Raw genomic sequence first — 25,279 nt, forward strand, 5'->3', positions numbered from 1 at the left:
GGGTGTGGTTGAATCAAAGTGAAGGTAGAAGACAGAGGAAGGTGATAATGTTGGAAATGTAAGTAGGTGCTAGATAACAGAATGATTTAAAAGCAACGGTGTTGAATTTGAATTTTATTCTGAGTGTGATGGGAAACCATTGGATAATATGAGAAAAGTCAAAGGAAAGAAGCCATTGAAAACTGTAGTGCAAAAGTGTGATGGAAGCCCTAGGAAGCTGCAGGAATATTTTGGGGAAAATCTGTCTAAATTATTAAAAATGTGTGGGTATTTTTCTTTGCAATGAGATTTTGGTAGCACACACAAATTGTGATGATTCAGTAAATCACTTTTGCAATGTTGCTTTATTGTACTGTTGTTGCTTAGTAGAAGTTATCAGCGTAGTTTCAATGATAGTGGTAGTCTCTGAGGATGCTTTGCTTTACTGGTCTCTTGCAATCTTATTGACAGGGTGATTCTTCAGCTTCTAATGCAAGCAAAAAAAGCCCCCCAAAACCAAAAACCAAAAAACAAACCACACCACCTCTTCCCCACACTGGTCTTATCAAATTGGAATTTGATGACATTTATTCTGGTAGGTATAATTTGTGAACATGTAGTTGTCATTGAAACTCTGACTCCTGTGGGAGTCAGAAAGGGTAGATGGGGCTATGTGATTGGTTCAGACCAGTGAGTTGTGAGCTAAAAAGGCTTCTGCCATTTTTGGCTGAAGCGTTTAATTACCAACGTGAGACTCTCCACATCAGTACATTTAAATGTTTATTTAAAGAATTCTTGTGTTCCTTTTAAGAAAAATGCAAACATGTCTCTGTCAATGACCACAAACTTCAGGCGAAAGGTAAGTTAACCAACAATTCCAGGTAGTTAAGTAGGTATAAATATTTAATGTAATTTTACATGAGTTGAAGTTATACACATTGTATATATTCCGATATAAAAGTAATGCTGTCCATCCATCGAAGGTGATCTTTCTGAAATGGAAAATAGATATTTGAGGGTCTATTCACAAACTGGCAAGAGTAATTAAAAATAATCAATTTGTTTATTTAAAACCTCAAGCAACCCAGATGCTATCCTGAAATTAATTTATTAAGCTAGTATTACATAAATTCTAAGAACAGATGAGTTAAAGAAATCTTGTAGGAAAATACCATATGGGGTGTTAAAATATGCAAGGTACCATGTTTATGCAAAGCTTTCTATAAATCCAATATTGGGTTTATTGAATATGACTCACTGCAACTCTGCAATGCAAATTAAGATCAAGAAAATAATGTATAGTCGACTAGATGGGACTTTTAAATTTGTTCAGTCTCACTATTCATTTATGAGTAATTTATAGATATCCCTGTGATTTATTTTCCAAAATATACCATGAAGTTAATTTGGAATTATTATTTCCAGTGACACGTTAGGGCAACACATTTATGAAGCCATTCTGTTTAAGACAGGTGTATCCTTGACAATACTATCGACTAAACTATAAGTAGGGAACTTTCTTTAATATGTTTTTTTCTGAAGCGCAAATTTGCACTTATTTTCATTTATTTAGGGTTTTCTTTCATGATTTTCCTTGATACCAGCAACGTGTTCTATAAGTTGTCTATTTGAGACTAGGGACAGATTTCACGGTCATGGAAGTGAACAAACATTGAAAACATGTATCTAGGGTCATTAATTTCATATTTTAACTAACTGAGCAAATCAATAGTCCCCTAAGGACTTAAAAAAGAATTAGTATTACTCCCTAAGTGCTTAACTTATTGGGCAATGGTTGAGATATAATGGAGAAAAAACTGTCTTATTGGTTCCTTGATGGCGGCTGGGTTATACTCTGAGGATTTTTGCTCTACAACTGTAAGAGGCCATTTACCATTATGCAGTGTACCATTAGAGCTTGGCACAGACTGAAAGATGACTGCTGTCATACGGTGACAGTGAACTTGGTACAATCCTGATGCCACTATTTAATTCATTTGGAGAAATGGAGACACTGGGCTCTTGCAGAAGCACTTAAATGGAGCAGTCCTGGAGGTTGGCTAATTTGTAACAGATGTTCCGTATAATGGATGGATTACAGGGAGAGTGTACTGCAGACTATCTCATTCAGTAGGGTATGATCGATGCTGCTTATTAGCTTGACAACATTCTATGAGCTGAGGTTATGAGACAAACATGTGATTTGTCTTTGATTTACTAATACATATAGATCAAGTGATAAAATTCTGAAACAGTGATTAGCTATTTCAAACAAAGTTTACAAATAACAGTTCTATTTCTTGAGTTGGCACAAAAGAAATAATTACATGAACCAATAACCTCTTGAACAAAACATGTAATTCAAACAGACTTGTTTTATGCTGTAGTTTTCTGTGATTAATGAACACTTAAATTAACCAGATCAGAATGCTGACAAATGAGAAAGCTGACACTTTGATATGGATGATTAACTCATGTGGTTTACAAAAAATTTCCTTTGCTTTAAATTTTGTACTTTTGACCTAGAATGTATTAAAATCTAAGACATAATTCCAGGGGAACTTGAAAACCATTTATACTATTTGGTTTCCATTTTTTTAAATCTAAGTATTTATTTCACAGTACTTCCAAATCCTTTTATGTCCTTGGTGGTGTTTATAAAGGCTTTCTACTTTTTATTTTAATTTTTGCATTGCTTCATTGCCGACTAAACTGAAGTTTGGCAAAGTCCTATGCAAACATCCATCGAATGCATATTTATGTTTTAAAAACATTGAATACTTTGGTTTAAGTCAATTTTATAATATATATTTGGTGCTCATTTTGTGTGATATCAAGCTGGTGACAGCATGTTAGATACATAGATAGTGATGATTCTTAACTGACATGAAAGCAGCACTCTTAGAACTATGACCTCTCTATTGTAGCCTCATTTACACATCTTTTCTAGAATGAGATATATTTTGTGTATTTGTTTTTCACTCAGTCTTATCTTCTTGGTGACTTTGTGTAAGCGTACTTGAAGCCCTTCAGTGTTTATTTCATGTGTGGGAAATTCTCTTGAACACTAAGATTGCTATTGCGTTTTGCTCAAGGCTGTATTCCTCCAGAATTGAATCTTCAATGCATAGAAATACATGTAAATGTAAGCAACCCACTTCAGGAAAATGATGCAAGATTTCATTGGCTCAGTTAACTGAATATACTGGGATGGCCCTGATGAGGTTTCACAGTTTATCCTACTGACAATAAACCAGCAGAGAACATAATCACGCCTATCAACATGCCAATTTGACCTTGAAGAAGGAGAGGCAGTCAAAATGCTCCCAATCACCTTTAGAATGTATTATTAAATTGTAATTGAACAAGATGGACAAAATTATCAGAACATTACTGAATACTTTGGTCTATGAGTAATCAGATAGAGCCACTTCTAGGATAAATGTAGACCATTTTCCTGCCTATGCATACTATGAAGAACAATGATTCATCACCTTAAAGATTAGGCAAATTCTTCTTGTAGGTAAGAATATCATAACAATATATACCATTTACTGAGAAGCATTCTACCATTTGAAATCTCATTTCATTCTCCTATTAAATCTGCAAATTAGCTACTATTATTCCCATTTTACAAATGAAGAACCCAAAAGAGGTAAAATGACTTGCCTATGGTTATCCAGCTGGTGTCAAACAGATTCAAATCCTGACCTGGGTTGTTTTTATAATGCTACCTGGTATGGGCTGGGTAAACTAGTTACTATCACTGCCACTTTAAACAAATCGAGTCATGTTTAAATTGGGCTATTGAGATTCAACTAACATTTACTGTGTACCAGCTATAAACTACGTACAGTGCCAAGTGCTCTGGTTGCCCAAAGCTCTTGCCTTTCCAAGTGAAGCCCAAATACAGTAGACATTTCCCTACTACTTTTTGCACATCTTGAATTTATGCAATTTATACTCTCACTGTAATAAATACCATGCAGTTGTAATTTTTATATTTCAGCTTTTCAAGTTCTTCCCACTTGGAATCTTGTAGAAGTTATTTTCTATTTTAATGAATTATTTTTATAAAGCTAGGAACTATTTTTTTCCCTTTCCCCCTCAGTTTTTAGGTACATCAGCAATGATCCACAAGTTTCCCCCCAAAAAAGGGTAAAATCTACTGATATACTCAATCAATAACATATGGTAGAGATCCGTGTGTTCATGACTGCCAATCTTTACCTGTGATGTGTCAAATTAGATTTTCCCCATACATACTGAGCAATAAGGTCTACACACTTTAGTCTTGAGAAATGAAAAAGGAGAGACATCTATTTGAAAGATTTTTACCAAGAAGAGTCACTTCTGTTTTTTTTCCTTAGGATGAACAGACATCATCTGGTGTTCAGTTTTTTCCCTACTCTTTCACCTCAGTTGCTCTAACTCATTAGAGAGCTAATTGCCTTTGTAATTCTAAATTAAGGGGTACTTAGTGAAACGGAGACATTACCTTTGCCAGGTGTTTGGGAGGACAAAATCCAATCTTCAGTAAAAGTCAGCAAAAGTTTCTTCCATTCAATGCTTGCTCCCTCTCTGTTTAATCTGCTTGGATTTTGTGTTGTCCAGTGAAGCATCATTCAGAGACCAGGCTACATGTTGTATGGTGTTATATAAAATCAATAAAATTATTAAGAATTGAGTATTTTGAACATAGATTGAAGTAAAACACTATTTGGGGATAAAGACTAAAGTGATCTTACCAATTTCCCATCGTCTTCCTTGGAGCTGTGACCAGTCATTGGGCTGACATTCAGCAGAACTTTTCCTTGGAACTTGGGTTCTTGGTGACCACATTTGGGCTATCAAAAAAGGGCCATGTAGTATGTGTATACCATACAAGACTGTGTGTTCTAGGCTTCACATAAGCACAAATTACTACTCGATACTCAAAAGACGTGCTAAAACAATCTAGGTAACAGTCACAGAAATCAGAATGTATTCAGGAAAACAAAAAGGTCAAGTTTTAGAAAAGATTGGTGGTTGATTCAGGCTGTCTCCATATAAAGTATATGAAAAGTGAGTAAATAGGGTGAGTTTTACAAACAATTCAAACAAACAGATAAACAGACAGATAAAGTGTACTTCCAATATTCTGCCTAAGTAATATTGGTGAGTTCAAGGACATTCTTCTGAACATGAAAAACCATTTCTTGTTTTGCGTTAGTTTTTTTCATGACTCTTGGCATAATTCACCCATAAGTGGGTGAGAAACAATGAATATCAAAGGTGTGAAAGAAGAGCAGCAGTAATTGGAATGAAGGTCAGAAGCTTTTTACAGCAAGTGAGAGTTTTGCCCTTGCCTCATAATTGTAGCAATCAGAAGAAAGTTTAAAATGAGAGAACGAGAAGAGATCATGCAGAAAGAGGTCTATTATTTATTGATGCTTAATATTCCTGGTGGCATTTTGTCCAGAAGTGATTCCATTCTATCAAAACCTAGAGTGTCTAGATAAGAAGTCCCACAAGATTCCCTGAGAAAATAGTCATTAGAATTTGATATTTTATGTGATTGACAAGACATGGGGGCCAGAGGAAGTTCAGACTTGTCAATAAGGTTAGTGGTCATTTGGACCAAGGTCTGAGTTAGAATGTGGTGATCAATAATGTTGAGTCTCCTGGTCATGTGGTCAGAGGATTAGAGAAAGTGAGGCCTATCCTTAGAGGTAGATGGGAGTGAGTACCGTCTGTTCTTTCTTGGCTTAATAAATCACTACATGTTCTTTAATCCAGCCCATATATCATCTCCTTGATAAAAATTCTCTGACTCCTAGGCAGAGCTTGTCACTCCATTCCCTTGTTTCTTATAGTCTTCCCTCTTTCTTTCTTTTACTTTCTTTCCCTTTCTTTCTTTCTGCTTACTATTCTGCTACTTATTATGGTGACATTCGACAAGTCCTAGATCTCTCTCAGCCTTAGTTTCCTTATCTGCAAACTGGAGCTAAAAATAGTACCCCTCTCATGTCATTTTTATATGATCTACTAAATGGATAAGGTGAAATAATTGAATGGAGCCCTTAACTCAGTGCCTGACACATAGGAAAAACTTAATAAATGGTAGCTGTTTTTATTATTATTAATGGAGCTTATGCTCAGAGAGCAAAATGTGTTGCTCTTACATCTGTAACAGTACTCCTTACATTATATTAAAAATATGTGTTCCTTCGTGGCAGGAACTTTAGTTGTACATGGTTAGCTGGTTCTTAGCACAGTGCCTGCTACATATGTGCTCTATAAACGTTTGATGAATAAGTACTGAATGAATGAATGAAGGGTGAGCAAGGTTAAAGTTACACAACCTGCCCAAAGTCACACAACTAGTAAGACTTGTGGGGATGTGAAACGGTCTCACGTAAAGCCCATGCTTTCCTTATAATACTGCACCGCCTGTCATAAGTTATTTCTTGCCTCTCTCCACCTACTGTAATTTGATTATCATACTCATCATTCCACTGAATTTGTCCTTGCCAAGGTCATCAATTTCTTTCAAATTGCCCAATCCAATGGCGACTATTGCTTCTGATTTAATTCATTTGACATTGTTGCCTAGGTTCTCTTTCCCGAAATTCTCTTTTCTCTGTGTCCCTGTGAGTTGATTTACTTGGCTTTCCTCCTAGTCGCTCTCTCTCTTTGGCAGCTTCTTCTCAATCTCCTTTGTAGATTCTTTCTCCTCCTCAACATTAGGGTTTCTGGAGGTTCTTTCTATCTTGAGCCTTTTTCTATTTTCATTCTTCACACACTATCTCCGTAATTTCATTTTTATCTCATTGTGTTCAAATCTACATCTCAACTCCAATGCTTCTCTCCTGAGCTCCATAGCCATAAATCTATTTGCTTACTGGATATTTCTCTCTAGAGAGCCTCATCTTCAATGCTGTTCCTTTACCCCCAATCCATTTCTCTCCTTATCCTCCAGATTACATGAAATGCATAATCATTCTTCATTAGAGCGGCCACAGAATTTATTATCTAAACCTGGACAACTCTGAGAGAGAAGGGGTGTCATTAATAGCTGCTCTGGCACTCCAAATATAACTTGAAATTGTCTTAGTCTAACCAGAATGTATGGTTTCGCTCCTGTTGGCCACTCAATTAAGCATTCCTACTGGCATTCATCCTGGCCTGCTCTTTCTCATTTTTCATAGCCAGTGAGTCAACAAGTTCTGTAGATCTGTCTCCTTCCTATTTTTTTGAATATGTACATTTCTTTCCATCTCCATCACCATTGCCTTTTTTCAGACCTTTCTAATTTCTCGTTAGGATTACTGCTATGGCTTCTCCTTTGGTCTACTACCAAGTAACTGGTTTCAGTCTCCCCTAAAACACTCTCTGTGGTTTTCAGAATGATCTTCTTAAAGTGACTATCTAATCACATCCCTTTCCTGCTTTGGTCCTTTGATGGCTATCCATAACTTTTAGCATGAAAGTTAAGCTCTTTCCCATAGTATCAGAAGGTACTTATACTCAATCTCATTTCATCACTTCTCCCTCTTGCACACTAGAACTGTCCTGACATATAGTAGACACTCACTATGCAATGAATGAAATCAGCATTTAAAATGTAGCTCCACACACGAACAACTAATCTCAACAAGTTTACATAAATATGAAGTGATAGTAAATGTCATTTTTACATCAGGATGGATATGTAAGAAAAATAAGGTAAATCTGTGGGATAAAATATATAATGAAATGTAATCAACTTAAAATTTGTGACTCAAAAATATATATAACATAAAATCCAGTTGATTAGAATTTTTCTCAAAATGGAGGCGTTAAGTCAAAGTACTTGTTTCAAAATGCTCCCATCAAGAAACCTGAGAAAGTCTAGTTGACTAAAACTCAGTGCCTAAAAGAAAACATGGCTTTTGTAGACACTCAATATTCATTGAGTGAATAAAATACAAGAAATTTAGTTTCCCTCCATTGGTTGACTGTATACAATGACAATTCATTTGTTTGTTTTTCATTTGCAGATACACACACGCACACACACATGCACATATTGCTTCAATCATTTTAAGCAATCAGGTCACTTCAGTTAACTATCACTTCAATGATCCAAACTAAATGTTATGCAGAGAATCCACACATGATTGACAAAAAACTGTTACTTTTTAGTCAGTTGTTAAGGAGTTTCATAGGTTATCAAGCAACCATATGAAAAGTATAAGAGAAAAGAAAAGAAACTAAACTGCTATTCAGTATCTAAAAGAGATTTTATAGATGTCAATCAAACTAGTTAATGCAGAAAAAGTCTAAGCTAGGAAACCAAGTGATTGGTATGTTATTTAAATAATCTTACCTAATATTAGTGATATTAGTGATCTAAAATTTCCACAATGATGCAGAGGATTTGAGTGAGACATTGCATGAATGAGGTTAGATTTTCTTCAAGAGGAGGACATTTTATATCTCTATTTTAAAGATTTTTTAACACTGTAAAAACAAATATATTAACTGAAAACTTCTGTTCTGCTCTAAAACAAATTATTTGCAAATTTACTTGCTATTAATATTAATTAAGACTAAAATTACACTGAAAACATTTGTCATTGTCCTTTGATCCCCAAATACCAGCATATTGGCAAATTTGGCTTTGCTTTTTGTCACTCCTGGCTCTGTTGATGTCTTTAATTAACAAAAAATTCAACATTTTAATAGTTTTAGTATTGCCGTGAAAAGTGACTAGGTGAATTGGGAGACATTAAAGGTAAAATATTCAAGGAAAAAAATCTTTCTTGGAAAGAATAATGGAATTGAATTGATGGATAGTTTAAAGCAAGTAAGATTGAAAGACAAGTTGAATTCCAGGTTGAATAAGTGGTGTGTGGGAGGAGGGGTGAGTGGTTAAAAGCAGTTAGATATCTTTCAACAGGTTACATACTGAGGTGGATTCTTTCTTCTCAAATTCAATTTAATACACGTCAGGTTCATCTTACAAGTTGTAATTCCAGAAGTGAAAATTGCTATCCAAGTTTGGGGAAAAGAGGGCATATGGGCTGTGCATTCGGAAGGAACCAAGAGATTACTGATTTTTCTTTGACTATCTCAAGAGTTCCTTAATCTACTATTTTGCATTAAGAAGCACAGTAATATGAATAAAAAAACTTTTATGAAGAAGTGAATTTTTTTATTTTTTCCTCTGTCTCTGGGCAGAATAGACAGAACTCATGCTCTGGTTGCCAGTTACCTTAGCTTAGCTAAGCACATTTACTCTTTAAACCACTATAGTTTCCTACTCTTGTATTTGCTTTGGGAAACATATTTCTAACATGCATTTTTGTAAAATAAAATAACAAAAAACTTACACTCCTTTCTCTGGGGTTTTTATATTGTGTTCAATCACTTCTCCTGTTGCTTGGGAGTATCAGTTCTTTACAAACTATATATCCCCCTCGGTGAGGTTATCTCTTAATGGTCTATCTCCTTTACCCTGGATAAAATAATACAGTTTTATCCGTCTCTGAAGAGTTTCCCTATGGCATTGTCTAGTCTTACTTTCCTTACTGTTGCTGTATCACACTTGAATAAGTGACTTAAATTGTGCACAGATGTCCAGGTGTGGCTTTAATTTCCTTTTATACTCCAGCAAAATAATTTCTTTTAACATATTCATTACTTCTACTATGCTTCTCCAAATTATGCATGGTGCCGTTGTAATGCTGGTTCACTGAATATTAAGTATGTGACAGCAAGTGATTTTATGCTTCAGATGATTATTTATGGGAAAATTCAATTTTTAGAGGATGATAATAATGGTGGAGTACAGGTGGTGAATAATAGCACTGACATTCACAAGCAAAATAAACTAACAGTAGAAACAAGCATTTAGGGGAAGAGATAGTTTTAAAGTAGTGAATGGGAAGAGACACAGGGAGCATTTCTTGTCAGGAACATTCAGATTCTAAACAGGCAATGGTGAGCTCCAATTTAGTGTGCTTGTGTGAACAGGTGTAGAATTGCAGGATTTGGTGAGATGCACAAAAGAATTTCATAAACTATCTCTAAAGGGAAAGGAGATGATAACAAAGTAGCTTGCATCAATCTAGGAGAATATAGATTTTTAGCCCCCTAAATCTCCACTGGAAATAGACTTGCAGGGTTATAAAAACATATTCCTTGCCACCCAAGAATGTTCCTCATGCTTAACATTGAGCAAAGAGAACCGCTGAGACAATTCAATGGTGGTATTCTATAAGAAGATAGCTGGTGGAATTGTCTTTACTGTTCCCATTTTTATGTAACACACACTTGAATAAATGTGCTTGAAGGATTCTGCTGCTGGAACTGTAGCCATCATTAGAAAAACTCCATCTAGAATGCTCATCTTTGATCCTGTGGCCTGTACAATTAGAATGCCCTGGGTTTACAAACCAACAAATGGAGGAGTGGGAGAAAGAAAAAGGGCAGGATAAAACTATATTGAGTTTGATTTCACAAGCTGACATCAAAAATAGCAATATTCAAGCATCCAGCTTCCTTCAATGACCAGGATCGGTCAACTTAAGAAAATAACAGTAAAAATAGAAAAGAAAACCAGAACTCTTAGTTCAATTTTTAAAGCTGTCTAACACTGACGAGACAGAAGAAGTAAGCTATTTTTACTACTTTTAGAAAAGTAATGCAAATATGTAATAGAAAATTGGCGACTTGATCAAACTCACTTCCTGAAAGCTTGAGTTGAATTTAGATGAATATTCAGACAATAGCAACCTGTTTGAAATTGCTATTGAGTATAATTCCAAAATTTATGCATTTTATCACCTCCTAGGCATAAAGCCAAAGGCTAAAAGAGCAGAACATGAAAAAGCTGAACATGAATTACGTTCTAAACCCTGTTGAGTTTAATTTTACTTACAAAGCAGAAAGTTAGTTTGCCACTTAAATTTGCCCCTCACAGCCCTGTAAAAGTACCTGCTTTCTTGATATCAGCCTCTAAATTGTGTTATTCATTTGGAAAGCTTCAATTTTAGGAGCATCAGTCTAAATTACTAGGCAAGTGCTACACAATAAGTACACATAATCTAAAACAGACCATCGCGAGAGAAGAAAGCAATTTTCTATAAATTTGACTGCAGTGTGGGGTTTGCAGTTCTGTGTGCCTTGTAACTTCAAAAGGCATAAAGGAAAATTTTTAGCTAAATGGAATATCATGAGAGGATGAACACTTTACAAAGCTGATTTTTAAAAAATAGGGTAATACAGATATGCATTTTAGATATAAATTTGGAGAAAAGTTCAAATAACCTCCTGAATAGAAACAAACATATAAAAAATGAACAAGCTGCCATTCACCCAGATACACACTTGCTTCAAAACATTTTACTCTGACTGATGATGGATGCACTACCAAAAACCAGTAAACCTTTGATGATATATACAACTAAAACAAAGAGATGATGAATCTTACTATGTGCCTTATATTTTCTACTCAAGATTTTTATAATATTCATGAATTCTTAAAAATTATGATTGGAAAATATTCCAAGTGAATAAAACACAAGTTAATCTAAAGTATACGTTTTTGCTATGGATTGTGAAATTTCTATTTGCAGAGATTGTGCAAGGGGTCTTAGCATGCAATACTCACACCACTCAAAATGTAATTGTTTGAGATCAAAAAGGGAAAGGCACTAGGTGGGATTCTGGTAATGTTCTAGTTCTTGTCCTGAATGGTAGTTTCATGGTGTGTTGACTTTGAGATTTTTTTCATTGAGCTATACACCAGTACACTTGTGATTTGTGAAATTTTCTTTAGGTATATTGTATCTCAATAGAAAGCTAAAAGAACAAAAGAAGAAGAAAAGGAAAGAAAAGAGAGAGAGAAAGAGTGAGAGAGAAAGAAAGAAAGAAAGAAAGAAAGAAAGAAAGAAAGAGAGAAAGAAAGAAAGAAAGAAAGAAAGAAAACGTGTGCTAGAAGCTGCATTTCCCATACTGAGGAATAATGTGTTAAAAGAAATTGGTGCTGCAGTCATTTACTTAATTTAAATAAGGCATAGCTTTACAGGGTTGCAGAATTTGGTGGCATGGTTCATAGCTGGAAACAACTTAACTGTCATTTCTGCACAGAGAGACTGTGTGTTGACATTTTCAGACTTTTAAAAAACCCCTATCACTTAACAGTTGCAAACGCCACCACATTAGGCATGCAGTTTTCCTGTTTTTGGAAGCAGAATTTAGAAGTTAGTGAATGAAAAAATAATGCCTGGGGGTTCCACTATCTTTGCATTTGAAAAACACATACACACACAAACAAATTTTATCTCTGGCCAAGGGTCTTTGTGGCTCAACCCTTCAAAATTTCTGTTTGACATTACATTGATTAAATACTTAGTGACCACTTATTTCTACAGGTGTTTTAGACCCTGAAGTTGGAGCTGTAGGTTTTGTCTGTTACTAAGGAGCAGTTTTCCATGTAATCTTTTCAAAGGCAAAAGGTTAAGCAAAAATGACATATATTGTAAAATTGAAAGTAAAATGCACAGTACTGATGTGCTCAAAGTCCATGCATTTAAATTCCTTTGTATGATAATTTATGGTGATCATGTCTTCAGACTGCACTATTAGCATACTCACCCCTAACAAGAAGTTCTGCCTCATCTGACACACTGTCTGCTGTGGTCTGTACCCTGCAGCCATATCTCCCAGCATGCATCAGAAGGATGTTCCTGATCATTAAATCTGCAGAGGATGCTTGCTGAAAGAGGGATGAAGTGCCAGTTTAAAATGTTGCAAATATGCCTAGTTCAAGGTGGTTTAAGGGGAACTTTGCATATTCAGTCAAAGGGCCCATTTTTGGCCTTACAATTTCTATGACAACAATTCAGAAATCAAACATGCCCTATTTTAAGGAACACATGGAAGTTATGTTTTCAACAATTGCTAATAAAGGATTTGAACATTTAATATTGCATATAATGATTTAGCAGCTACAATATTTAAGAAATATTTAAATATGCACAAACAAATTCATATCTTTAAAAGTATGGGAAAAATAATTAGTGAGCAAAAATTATTGCCTCGCTATTCGGAAACAAGCCTATTTTTGTGGCAAGCAAATAGTATTGAAAGGAATAGCATCTTGTAGAAATTAATTAAGAGAAGACAGCAGTCAAAAGATTATCTTGTGTGGCTTTATTGAATGGTTTCTTTTGTAAGTACACTGTGGGCAACAGAATGAGATAGTGCTAGGTTAAAGATTGCTGGTCTCAAAGCCATGTGTCTTTACTTAACAAAGATTTATTCCTCCCATAACTACCTCTATCAGGGAGTAGGGTCAGCCTGAATCTCTGTTAATCAATGCAGTTACAAAGCACAAAGGAAGCTCAAAACATCCAAGTCTTGTTGGGAGCAAGATGATTAGAACATTGTTGAAGAACAACTGTAGTTAAGAGATCAATAAGTACCAGGGAGAATATCTTTTGGATGTCTTGGTTCATGGGATCAGTGATGATCCTACACTTTAGAATGACTGCTACAAACCCTTCATTACTTTATCTCGTCTTTCGTTTACTCTATCAAGAAAAATAGATTTCCTTTTTCGTGAATATGTAAGGATCTAGTATTTACAACAACTCATGAGGTATTTTTTCAGATAGTGACATAGCAAAACCCTAACATGCTTTTCAGTTTCCAGGTTGTAATCAAAAACAATTGGCAGGAATGAGAGCAGATGTATTCAGCTTGAAATGACATCTTCAAAGAGCTCAAAACTTCTTTGCAACAGTAGTTGAGCACATGAACGAAAGTTTAATGGGAGCCATAGAAAAGCATCCCAGATCAGAGACCTTTAATTTTTTTGATGGAATGGGTGAATTACCTTAAAAAAAATGATGCATTTGTCCTTAGAGGGTAGTACCCTGATGATTATTTAAGAATTTAGTTGTCTGCTTTATTTTGAAATAATCCAATGAGTTATAGGAAAATCACGAAAGCGAGAGGAGTTTCTAGAAATCCTTTGGATTCTTTTCTTTTCTTAGCATTCATAGAAAGGGTGTGATGTCATTGGAAGTTTTTACCCCTCAAAAGATGCATTTCTTTAAATTAATTACTTAACTGTCTATTATGTTTTAGACCATTTCTTCTGTTTTTTTCCTTCCTATGAGTCTTATGATGGGAACTTCTAAAGGTATTGAAATTTTCTTTCATGAAATAATTGTTAAGACATGGTCTTGTTTAGTCATTTACAAGGGAATGTTTCATGGGAGAATGCATTAAAATGTCATAACAATTATTTCAAGGAATGTGCTATTGGTCCAGTGAATATCCTACACTGCTAATTTCTTTAGGATAAATTGTAACTCTTAAATGTCATTTTCTCATCTCTACTAGACTAAGTTACTCACAGCTTTAAAATCTGAAAACAAAATTTATGCTTTAAAATCCTTTGATTTAATATGGGGAAAGAAAAACAAACTCTAAACATTATAAGCCATAATTCAGTTTTAAATCAACATAATTTAATCCTGTATAAATGAGCTTCAATATATTTATCACTTTATGTAGCATGGGTCCATGTTAGGTGTGGAAAATTTCAGGAAAATCTCCTTTTCCCACTGGATTTATAAGAAGCTCTCCCAATGGGGTGCTCAATTAAATTAATCAAGAATCAATGTACACACTCCAGTCCCAGAATGGGGCCCATATCTAGTGGAAAAGCCAAGGAGAGGCCCAGAAAATCAGAGAGGATTTTATTATTTCCAGAAATAACACTTCTGAAAGACTGTACTTGATTTTTTTTGGTTTGTTTTGCTGTTTTTTTGTTTGCTTGTTTGTTTTTCAGTATCACAAACTGATTGATGGTAGTTTAACAGCAGAAAAAGTAATGATTAAAAGTCATTTTTCTTGCTCACATTTTTAAAAACTTTTTATTGAGATTACGATAGTTTACCACTTTGTGAAATTTCAGTTGTACATTATTGTTTGTCAGTCGTGTTGTAGGTGCACCACTTCACTCTTTGTGCCCACCCCTACCCACCCCCCTTTCCCCTGGCAGCTACTAATCTGTTCTCTTTGTCTGTGTGTTTAATTTCTACATATGAGTGGAGTCATACAGGGATTGTCTTTCTCAGGCTCACATTTTTGAAAAATTATATTGTAAAACCACATTCCTGTAATTAAATAACTGTTTGTCTTATTTTCCAGACCTTTTTCTTCCCAAATAACTTATTTCTTTTGGTCCTGGACAACTGTCCTAAAACTTTTGTCCTTTCTTTCGAATTATAGTGAAAGAAAAACTCAATGAGATTAAGAAGAGACTTCACTAAAAATCACATAAAAGTCCAAGGAATTCAGGAAAATGAGGTATAGATTATCTTTCCTATGCTGCCCTTTACTTGGTTCCTGCAATTAATGGTGTGCAATGCTCTATAAACTAGCTGAAGCTCCATCACCATCTATCAGGAATAAAAAGTCTACAGCCTATTGCATAGCTATCAATGCCAAGACTATTTGAGAAGTTGAAATTGTCTCACTTTGGGCCCACTGCTTCTCCTTTGGATTATATCAACATTATATTTTTACAATTCTAAACAGGGAAGATTAAAAGTAAAATGAATGCTTTGTGAACACTAAACCTAAATTACCCTTTCAGGAGATTTACCGATCTTTCAAGAGAAGTAATGAAAGAAAGAATTCATGTGGGAGCCCATTATACTTAATCTCAGCACCACACACCACAGAATGCAGTTCCTGAGAAAGAACCTTTACAATTTAGTGCACTTTTAATGAAATGGTTACTCACAGCAGATGCTTGCTTTCTTAAGCTAAAACCTCATTTTCACTTTTTCTCTCTTAGGAGTTACTCTCTCTTTTCTTGTTTTCTTTGACACTTGCTTTGTATCCTGTCTTTGCTGCTTTCTTTGGCTTTATAAACAAATTGTGTTACAGTTGCTTCAAATGAACTTCCCCACAACCACTGTTTAACACAATACTCCAGCACAGTGCATGCCACATAGTGGGACCTCAACAAACACTTGTTGAATGGATGAATAAATGAAGTTTCTCTGAGAAAGAGCCTGTACATTCACTCTGTGAGAGCAACAACATGACCAAGTCATTTACATTTCTTGATTGCATGGTCTCATTAGAGTAGTTGCTAGATTATTGTAACTTTTATTTACGAATTTCAAATAATACAGGAAATGTCATCCTTCCACTCAAATCCAGTTTTTTATTGGTTTTCACTTTGAGTAAAGCGCCTTGCTCATCCAACATAAGACTGCCAATTAAGACTTCCCAAAAATGGAAGGTCATTTACTTTTGCTGTTCAAAGTGTATGTTGACTATCGCTGCCTGGAGGATAAAGTCCAATCTCCTTATTTCAAAGTAGAAGGCTCCTCCAACATGATACTCCCTCCTACAACTGAATCTGGTATTCCTACAAGACTAGCCTAACATTTCCCCATACGTGGGAATACTTCTCATAACTCTCCCTGTTGTTCTGTTGCAAATGCTCTTTCTTCTTTCTTTGCTTGGAAAGATACTTTTAGACACAGCTCAAATGTCTTGTCCTTGGTAAAGCCTTTCTGGGTACTCCCTGGGCTTCTTTAGTTCTGCCATTATTTAGTTATGCTTCAGTACCACTTTGCTCATGTCTTTGAACTAGCACTTGACATTCTTGGAATTCTCCTCCAAGGTCCACGATGGGCATTCCCAGAGCTGAGCGAGATACTAGTGTAGCTGATGATCACTGGGTAAGCTAATGAATGCATGAATGGCTAGCTTCCTTCCTTCTTTGTGCCTGACAATACCTCCTCCTCATCTTTTTTTCTCTCAAAAACATTAGAAAGGAGGGGGCCAGCCCCTTGGCCTAGTGGTTAAAGTTCCATGTGTTCCACTTTGGCGGCCCAGGTTCATGGGTTCAGATCCTGGGTGTAGATCTACTCCACTCATCAGCCATGCTGTGGAGGCATCCCATGTACAAAGTAGAGAAAGATTGGCACAGATCTTAGCTCATGGCAAATCTTCATTCACAAAAGAAAAAAAAAAGCCTCCAAATTAGAAAGGGAAATAGGAAAAGACTATGTAGGAAGACAATGGAAAAGAGTACTTAAAAAGTATATCCAGGTTTTGGAATGACACACAGTTGTGTGAACCCCTGTTCTATCACTTATTTAATTTTGAACTAGGGAAAATTACTCTATGGCTCACAGCTTCAATGTGATAATACAAGCAAGGCCCACAGCAATGTGTCTGCCACACAGTATGTGTTTGAGAAATGTTATCTGTTAAAGGGCATCATAATCGCACTCTTAGCCAGGAGGAATGTTTCTTTAATTGGTATTCGCTCCTTCAACAAACTGCACATCAACATTTTCCACGGCTATAGTGAGTTTTATGATAAGTACCTAGCTTTATTTTAGATATATGTATTCCTCTTTCTCCCTTGCAGAAAACCACTGCACTCAGAATAAGAAGAACTGAATTCTAGTCTTAGTTCAGCAACTTCCTAGCCCTGTGACTCTGGGAAAGTCACTTTATTGGGATAATAACAGCTGCACTGTTTCTCTCATGAATACTGAGGGAAATCAAGTAAAACAATCTACCTACAGAATGGTTGGGAAATGCTTCAAAAGTGTAAAGTGCTTGTAAAGCATTTTTTCAGCAGGATTTAGCAGAATGCTGTGCACATAGTAACCACTCTGAGGATGTTTGGGGAATGAATCGTCAAACAACAGATAAATTGAGGGTTCTCATAAATAATGGACTCATCCTGAACAATTCAGTCGGAAGCCTGCAAGGTATGACAGTTTCTGTGCCTTCACTTAGGGTTTATTTTACTTTCTCAAGGGGCTCACAAGGGACACTTCCAGCATCCCCAACTCCCAACAAACAGACATATAAACCATTTCTCTCTATAAAGCAAAGTAATATGACATAAAAATTCTGTGAGATGCAATTTTTAAAATCTCTTCTAACAAAAGCTGGGTATCATTTATGAGACATGGATTATTAGACATGATTAATGTTATTGACATAAAATCTTGGATAGTTAAAAGATTTTCCTGGTAACAGTATTTCTTTTTCCCAGAGAATAATTTGTTTAAAGTACCTTACCATGATAAGGAAATAATATACCTGTACATTCTTTTTCTTTTTATAGCTGTTTTTTCCTTAAACCTTTATATAATAAAGGTTTATATAATGAGATTTTCATGATGACATGAGTTTTAATCTATTTTTTAAGAAAGAAGCTGGTAGTAACTTGCATGCTTAAATAATTGGACATATCATCTGAAACAGAAATATTAATTGCTACCAGTGAAGAAAATACTAGACAAAATGATAGAAGATTTTACTTCACTACCAGTAAAGAAAATTCTAGACAAAATACTATTTGATAAAAACATTTATGTCTATTATGGTGAAATAGTAAATGTATCCAACAATGCATTGAAGGCTAAAAATGGCTCTAATATCTCATTACTGGGACCTTGGTATTTAATTGCCAACACCTGTTCTAATAAGATATTTTTAAGTACTAAGAAAAATGCAGAAACAGTTTTACTTGGTGACATAGCTTAAGAGAAAAAAATCAGTTGATGACTCAGTGATGAACTCAGAATGGCTAGATATCCAAACTGGATCATTTAGTATTATAAGCACAAATTCATGGGATCAGTCCACTATCTTGGTTAAAATGAAGATTAGGCATTATGAAGCAGCTCAAAGCATACAGTACCAATTACAGTTAAATTTTAGTCTAATAAATTTAAGAATAAAAATGTTGTCATCCTTATTTCTTAGATGACAAAATTGGATTTATGAAGAATACCGAATGAATGACAAAATGCCCTGTGCATCACCTTAGTGTTTCTCCTTTCCCAAGTATACACACAGGAAGAGGAGGCATGATATTTAACATGTCAGTGGATGCCAGACTTAGGTGGTATGTTTGTGCCCTGATTTTTGAAAGATGTCTCTTATCTGATAGTATATACATTGACTTTCTTTCCCCTAGTGGAGAGGTAAAAGGGCATCCCTTTATCTAAGATTAACGTAAATGATCAAGGCAAAAGGGCTCTGCTATAGATGAATATTTGCATCCCCCCAAATTCATATTGAAACCTAATCCCCAATATGATGGTATTTGGAGGTGAGGTGTTGGGGAGGTAATTAGACTACGAAGGTAGGTGAAGCCTGAATGAATGAGATTAGTGCCTTTATAAAACAGACCACAGAGAGCTCTCTCACCCCTTCTGCCATGTGAAGGCACAGTGAGAAGATGGCCATCTATCAACCAGGAAGAGGGCCCTCACCAGACACTGAAACTGCCAGTGCCTTGATCTTGGACTTCCCAGCCTCCAGAACTGTGAGAAATACATTTCTGTTGTGTATAAGCCACCCAGTCTATGGTATTCCTTTATGGCAGCCTCAATGGACTATGACAGGCTCTAAGTGTGTATAGTGGCATTTCTATGTTAATCTGGTGCTTCTAAGTTAGAAGAGGCATGAAACAGATAAGATCACACAATTTATCAGTTTTATGCTTTCTTGAACTTACTCTTAGCTCCATCCTATCTGTTGCCAAAGTTTGACTTCCATGACCACTGAGATGTGAAGGAGAGAGATGGATGTGTTATCTGATAGCACGGTACTCAAGCCAGGCCCAGAGAAAGAGAATTTCTCTTTTGTATGCCTCATATAGTTTTAGCAATCATTCCATTAGCATTGACTCCTAAATTTAGGTTTCTAATAGCAGCTTTCAAGTCAGCTCTTTATATCCTCCATCCCTCACCTATACCCAACTGACATGCCATCGCTAGGTTAGTCCTTCTTTAAAATGAATTTAATTTACAATCTCAAAAGTCTTCACCAGCTGTCTTCACCTACTGCCTACAAGATGGCCCAAGTTTTTAATGAGCATTTGAGGCTGGACTCAACCTATTTTGTCTCTCACTATAGTCAAAAATGTACTCTCTGCACCTTTCTTAATAAAGTGGTTCCCCAGTGATTGCCAAAGTCTCAAAATTCCATCTCATACGTTAAGGCCTGGTTCAAGTCTTATCTCTTTCAGAAAGACTCAACTGACCTTAATGGCCCTTAATGAAGACTGGCTATGTAATTTGTGAGTCCCAGTGTAAAACGAAAAGGTGAGGCCCCTTGTCCAAAAATTATTAAGAATTTCAAAACGGTGACAGCCAAGCATTACACTAAACACAAGACCCTTCTCGGTGTGGGACCCTGTGTGACTACACAGGTTACACACCTGTGAAACTGGTCCTGCTGAACCTTCCACTCCACACTGATGTTGCCTCGGTTTCCTAGAACATGTATGCACATTCTAGGCAATGGTGCTTGCTGGAATAAATAACAGGGAGTTGGCATACATTTCTTTGTAAATTGTAAAATTCCTGTCCTTTCCTAACAATATCTGTACCTTCTCCTTTATTCTTTATTGACTTGCAGTCTTTTGCTCAATGGATGTTGGCATGAAAAAGTAGAAATAGAATAGATTACATCTTCTTAAGTCTTGTATTAAAAAACACAGTGATAAAATTTGCTTTACATTAAATATTTGGTGTGAGCCTATCCAGACATTAGTATATTTATGTGCTATTCTGTCCAAATATTTTTTTTTACTTTTATTCTTGCATCTCCAATGCAAGCAAAAAGCTCACTGACACATCTCTGTCAATTTCAATCTGTTTACTTTACACTCAGTTTGTAGGTGATAAACAAGGAGACAACATCTTATGCTTTGAAAAATGGAGATGGAGATTCCCTGTAAAATTTACAGTCCTCGAGCTGAAACGGACCAGAGGGGCTCTCATTCTCAGTTAGAAGCTGGCAGCTTTGTAAGTGCAATGGTTGACCAGTTTTCTCTAAGAGAATTCTAGATAAGAGTGGTATTTAATCTCACATCATTAATATTATGAGAAAATCCTTTCTAGTGTTTGTATGATAAATCAACTTTTTCATGGAATTTCTTCAGTAATTGTATTTTATAATCTGAATAACACCTGGTCTGTAGGTTGGCTTAATGAGGCAACACTGGTAGGTAAAAGGATGTTAATAATCATGACAGACGATAAATGGTTTTCCCTAGAGTGAATTACACCATTGTCTAGTAATGGAATAATCTTACTGTCTTTCACTAAGCCTATGCTTCTTAAATCTCTTTAAATTACCTCTCACTGATGTTACATAAAGATGATAGAACTAGTCAGAAAAAATTTTGTTCATCCATGCATTAGCTTGGGTTTTGTAAACAGCTAGTAATGGCATGACCACCAGAAAAGCTCTAGAATAATAACTTTTTACAGTAGCTACACATTTTATTTCATGAGAGCTCATAGCACATACACAGTTATAAAATTGTTCATTCATTCATTTATCAATCACTTGTTAGAGTGTCTATTTTGTCTAAACAGGAAATTGTAAATACTTGGCGCCTTTGAGGTTATGCCCTTCTTTACTCATAGTAAATGTGACTGAGCTTCAGCTCAACCTATGGATTCTTCTCAACACAGTGTTTCAGTTGACAGGAGTTGGTACAGGAACTAAAATCTACTTGTCATATCTGATCTGCACGTGATACAAGATAAAAGATAAATTTTACCTTTGAAAAACTCACAGTGCAATGTGAGAGGTAGACAACTGTCTATAGTGCAATGCGTTGTGTTAAAATAGATAATATTACAAAATATCATTGCAGGAAACACTGATTTTAGTCAGAAAGAAAAATAACAAATCATCTGGTTTAATCAATTCCTGTAGAGGTTGGGGAAACTGAAGGCTAAAGGGTGCAGGTGACTTGTCTAAGGGCAAGTTACATGTGGAACCAGAAGTAGAGCCTTGGGCACTTGACTCTCAGTCAAGTGTTCTTCCCATTCTACTCTTCTGCCTATGAAACCAATCCTTGTCCTGCTTCAACCTGTAGGTAATTTGATTCGCTAGTACTAATTAAAGCAAAATTTGGCAAGTGTATCATCAAAATAAAATGGTTTCTTTGTATAGTTACATCCATAAAACTAGTTTTAGAAATTAGTTCTCTAAATAAACCATGGAAGTTTTCTGAGAGTGGATTCTTTTATGACTACTTTTCATTAGCCATATGTAGACATGAAATGCTGCATCTCCCTTTGAAATGCCAGAATCGCCTTTCTGATAATATGCATGACCCATTAACCTCATTTGCTCATGCCATCATTCACCTTTTTTGTGGCTATTATTCCAGCATTAAGAATCCTCTATATGTGATCCACACTGACATGTTTTCTTTTAGCCATGTGCAGTGCATAGTGACACAGCTTTAGTTGAAGAAGAATTGAGCAAATTTGACTTCCTAACCTAAGTGGCTAATTTAGATGGACCAATATTTTACTGATATATCAATGTTTCTATTCTCTCTTTTCTAGTCTTTTCATATTTTCAGTTTATCTTTTAAGCTTAACATTATTTTGTTACACCATCATATACAGGCTTCCAGGATAAACTGAGTTTTATTCTGCTCTTAATTTTGCATTGCAGAATAGTCAGTGTCTGTATGAAAGTCTGGCTATGGGAAGAGTGCTCAGACACCTGTCTATAGAATATCAATTTCTTCCCTGAAATCAGTAAATCCCAGCCAGGTAAAATATAATAGCTCTCATCTCACTCATGAGTTAGGACAAGTGTTTATCCAGTATGTTGTAAAGTCCCAAAGTCTTGGGAATGTAGTAGACCACTCTGTGTTGAAGTGATTTTTGCATAGAATTCTAAGAATGAGTCTAGAATGAGGCCAGTTTGTTTATGGGCCTCTGTTTTGCTCACGGCTCTTAGGTCCAAGCAATTTATCACCCCGGGTCTGGGGCATGATGGGGGAGGGAGGGAGGCTAATTCCGTGTTTAGAAGACTAAACTAGAAGAGAGCCACCTGTTCTAATCTGCTTCCGTTTCTCTCCTTCCCTTGTCATTTGTTAATGATCCATCTATACACGGTCTTGCCTATTACTCCTTCTGGGGCTTCGAGTCTACCTCTGCCTTTTGATCTCCAGTCTCTCTAGAGTACAATATCTGCCAGTAATTGGAATGGAGCTTTAATGCTCCAAATGAATTAAATTTAATATCTTCAGATTTCCTTCACTTCTGCCCGGCTAGTGTTTATTTTTCCCTATGAGTTATCCCTTCCCCCTTCCAACAAGGTGACTAAACATTACACCATGAGGTATTTAAAATTTGTTTCAAGGGCCAATGATGAGACACATGCTATTTTATGATGACTAAACATGACACTATACTATAGTGAATCTCTCACAATCTGTTTTGTACTACATTGTTTGCTATGCTTTATGGTGACACTACTTGCATATAATGTTGCCCAAAGAATCTATTAGGCCTAGGACTTAGCTTATCGTTCACTGTGGTAGATTAAGGATATCCACACATATTTTGCTACTTGTTCTATTGAGAAGTGAAGTCTAATATCCTACTCCTAGAATATAGACTGGCCTTGGTGACTTTTTGACTAATAGAATACGGCAAGAAATTATGTCTGGGAAATTCTGTGGTTAGATTATAAGAAGACTTGCAAATTTTCCTAGGACCCCTGGAACATTCAAGGGGGAAGCCAGCTGTAATTTAAAAGGTTGACTATCCTGAGGCTGTCACCCTATAAAAAAGGCCATGTTATTTATGTGGAAAAATTTCATGGAGAAAGAGAGAAGTCTAGATATTCCCAGTTATTTTAACCATTCTAGCCCAGCCACCAGACTTGTGAGTAAGGGAACCATATTGGGCATTCTGGACCCGGCAGAAGTACAATGAACCAGAGAATCGGTCTAACAGTCAAAACTGAGGCTCAAGTCATATAGCACCCTCTGAGCCATGCAAGTTATCTCCAGCCACTTGCCTACCGCAGCAGAAGTCTCAGCCATTGTGAAACGGATTTAAGCCATCCTTGAGTTTCAAGCCATCCTTACCGTTCTTTGTCTGATTTCCTGACCCACAAAATTGTGAGCAGAACTCACCACTAAGTTTTGGAGTGGCTTGTGGTACAGCAGTGAATAAGTATAAAATAATTTGGTACCTGGTAGTGGGTTGCTGCCGTAACTAGAGCCTACACATGTGGCATTGCTTTGGGGTTATGGTGCAGAGGGTGGAAAGCTATGAGGACAGTATTCATGAAAACTGGAAGGATCTCAAGGAGACTATTAACAAGGGCTTGAGGAACAGCGAGGGAACTGTTATTGGAGACTGGAGAAAAGGTGATCCTTTATGCAGTGTTGGAACGTCTGGCAAACTACCACCTGAGATAATGTAAACAACACGTCATCCACAGAGGACAGACTTTGAATTTGCCTAAGGAGATTTTCAGGAAGAAAACTGAAAGTACCAACAGATTTCTTTTAGCTGTGTATAATAAGGTATGAATACAGACAGACAAGTTGAAAAGAGAGTTGCTCACTTCTCAAGCAGAAGATAAAGGAAATCTAAAAAGCCAGGACTCTAGATTTGAAAACAAAACTATTCCTTATCTGTAGTCTTACCAAATGATAAAGGACTAGCAAAGTAAGAAATGGCCTCGACAAACATCAAATCCAGGGTGGTACCAAATAAGGTATGTCCCAGGGTAAAGATCCCAAGAGTGTGGCTCTAAGACCGTTTATTTATACCAGAACAGGAAGGGTATTTTCCTACAGCAACCAGACCCTCAGTCCAAGATAGGGAAGAACCCAAAAAAATTGTTAATGGAAGATGGGAAAACATTGAGGAAATTGTAATTGGAGGCTGGAGAATAGGGTACCTGAGTTATGAACTGGTAGAAAAACTAGCAAAATCCTTGCCTGTGGTAATGTGGAAGATAGAAAAGCTTCCTAATGAATTTATGGATCTGATTAAGGAGTTTATAGGAAGAACAAAAGTGTTAAAAGTGTTGACTACTGACTGACTTCTTTTAGTTGTTTGTGATAATGTATGAGAGGAGTGACCTGAGCTAAAAGAGAACCTTCACTTTTGGAAATATTATAAGAGGAAATAGTGCCAACTCAGGACTTGTTGGGCTGAAAAATAAACTATTTTTCATTCCGTCTTCTTGAGCTATAAAAGGACTGAAAAAAAGAAAAGACTTTATATCCACCGGGTAAATGCCACCTAAAGGCAATTTTTAAACTATATTTTGATCTTGTGGGTATCAGCCATATTTGTACTTGATTCTTATAAATTATTATGATAAATAAAGATGATATTCAGTTCACTACTATACTCAGTGCCTAGCACAATGTTGGCACATAAAAGCCTTTTCACATATATGAAGATAGTGATTTCCTACA

General features: G+C 36.0%; 1 protein-coding gene across 3 annotated transcripts in view; it reads right to left on the reverse strand.

Moving 5' to 3' along the window:
• Positions 1-25,279, reverse strand: part of CNTN5 (contactin 5) — a 1,141,798-nt gene that overhangs the window by 83,434 nt on the left and 1,033,085 nt on the right. For all 3 annotated transcript variants that reach the window (XM_070490393.1, XM_070490391.1, XM_070490392.1), the window contains one exon: positions 12,604-12,724. In XM_070490393.1, the coding sequence (XP_070346494.1) occupies positions 12,604-12,724 (121 nt within the window). The remainder of the gene's footprint in view (positions 1-12,603; positions 12,725-25,279) is intronic.

This window comes from Equus asinus, chromosome 20 (genome assembly GCF_041296235.1).
Source record: "Equus asinus isolate D_3611 breed Donkey chromosome 20, EquAss-T2T_v2, whole genome shotgun sequence".
NCBI classification, from domain to species: domain Eukaryota; kingdom Metazoa; phylum Chordata; class Mammalia; order Perissodactyla; family Equidae; genus Equus; species Equus asinus.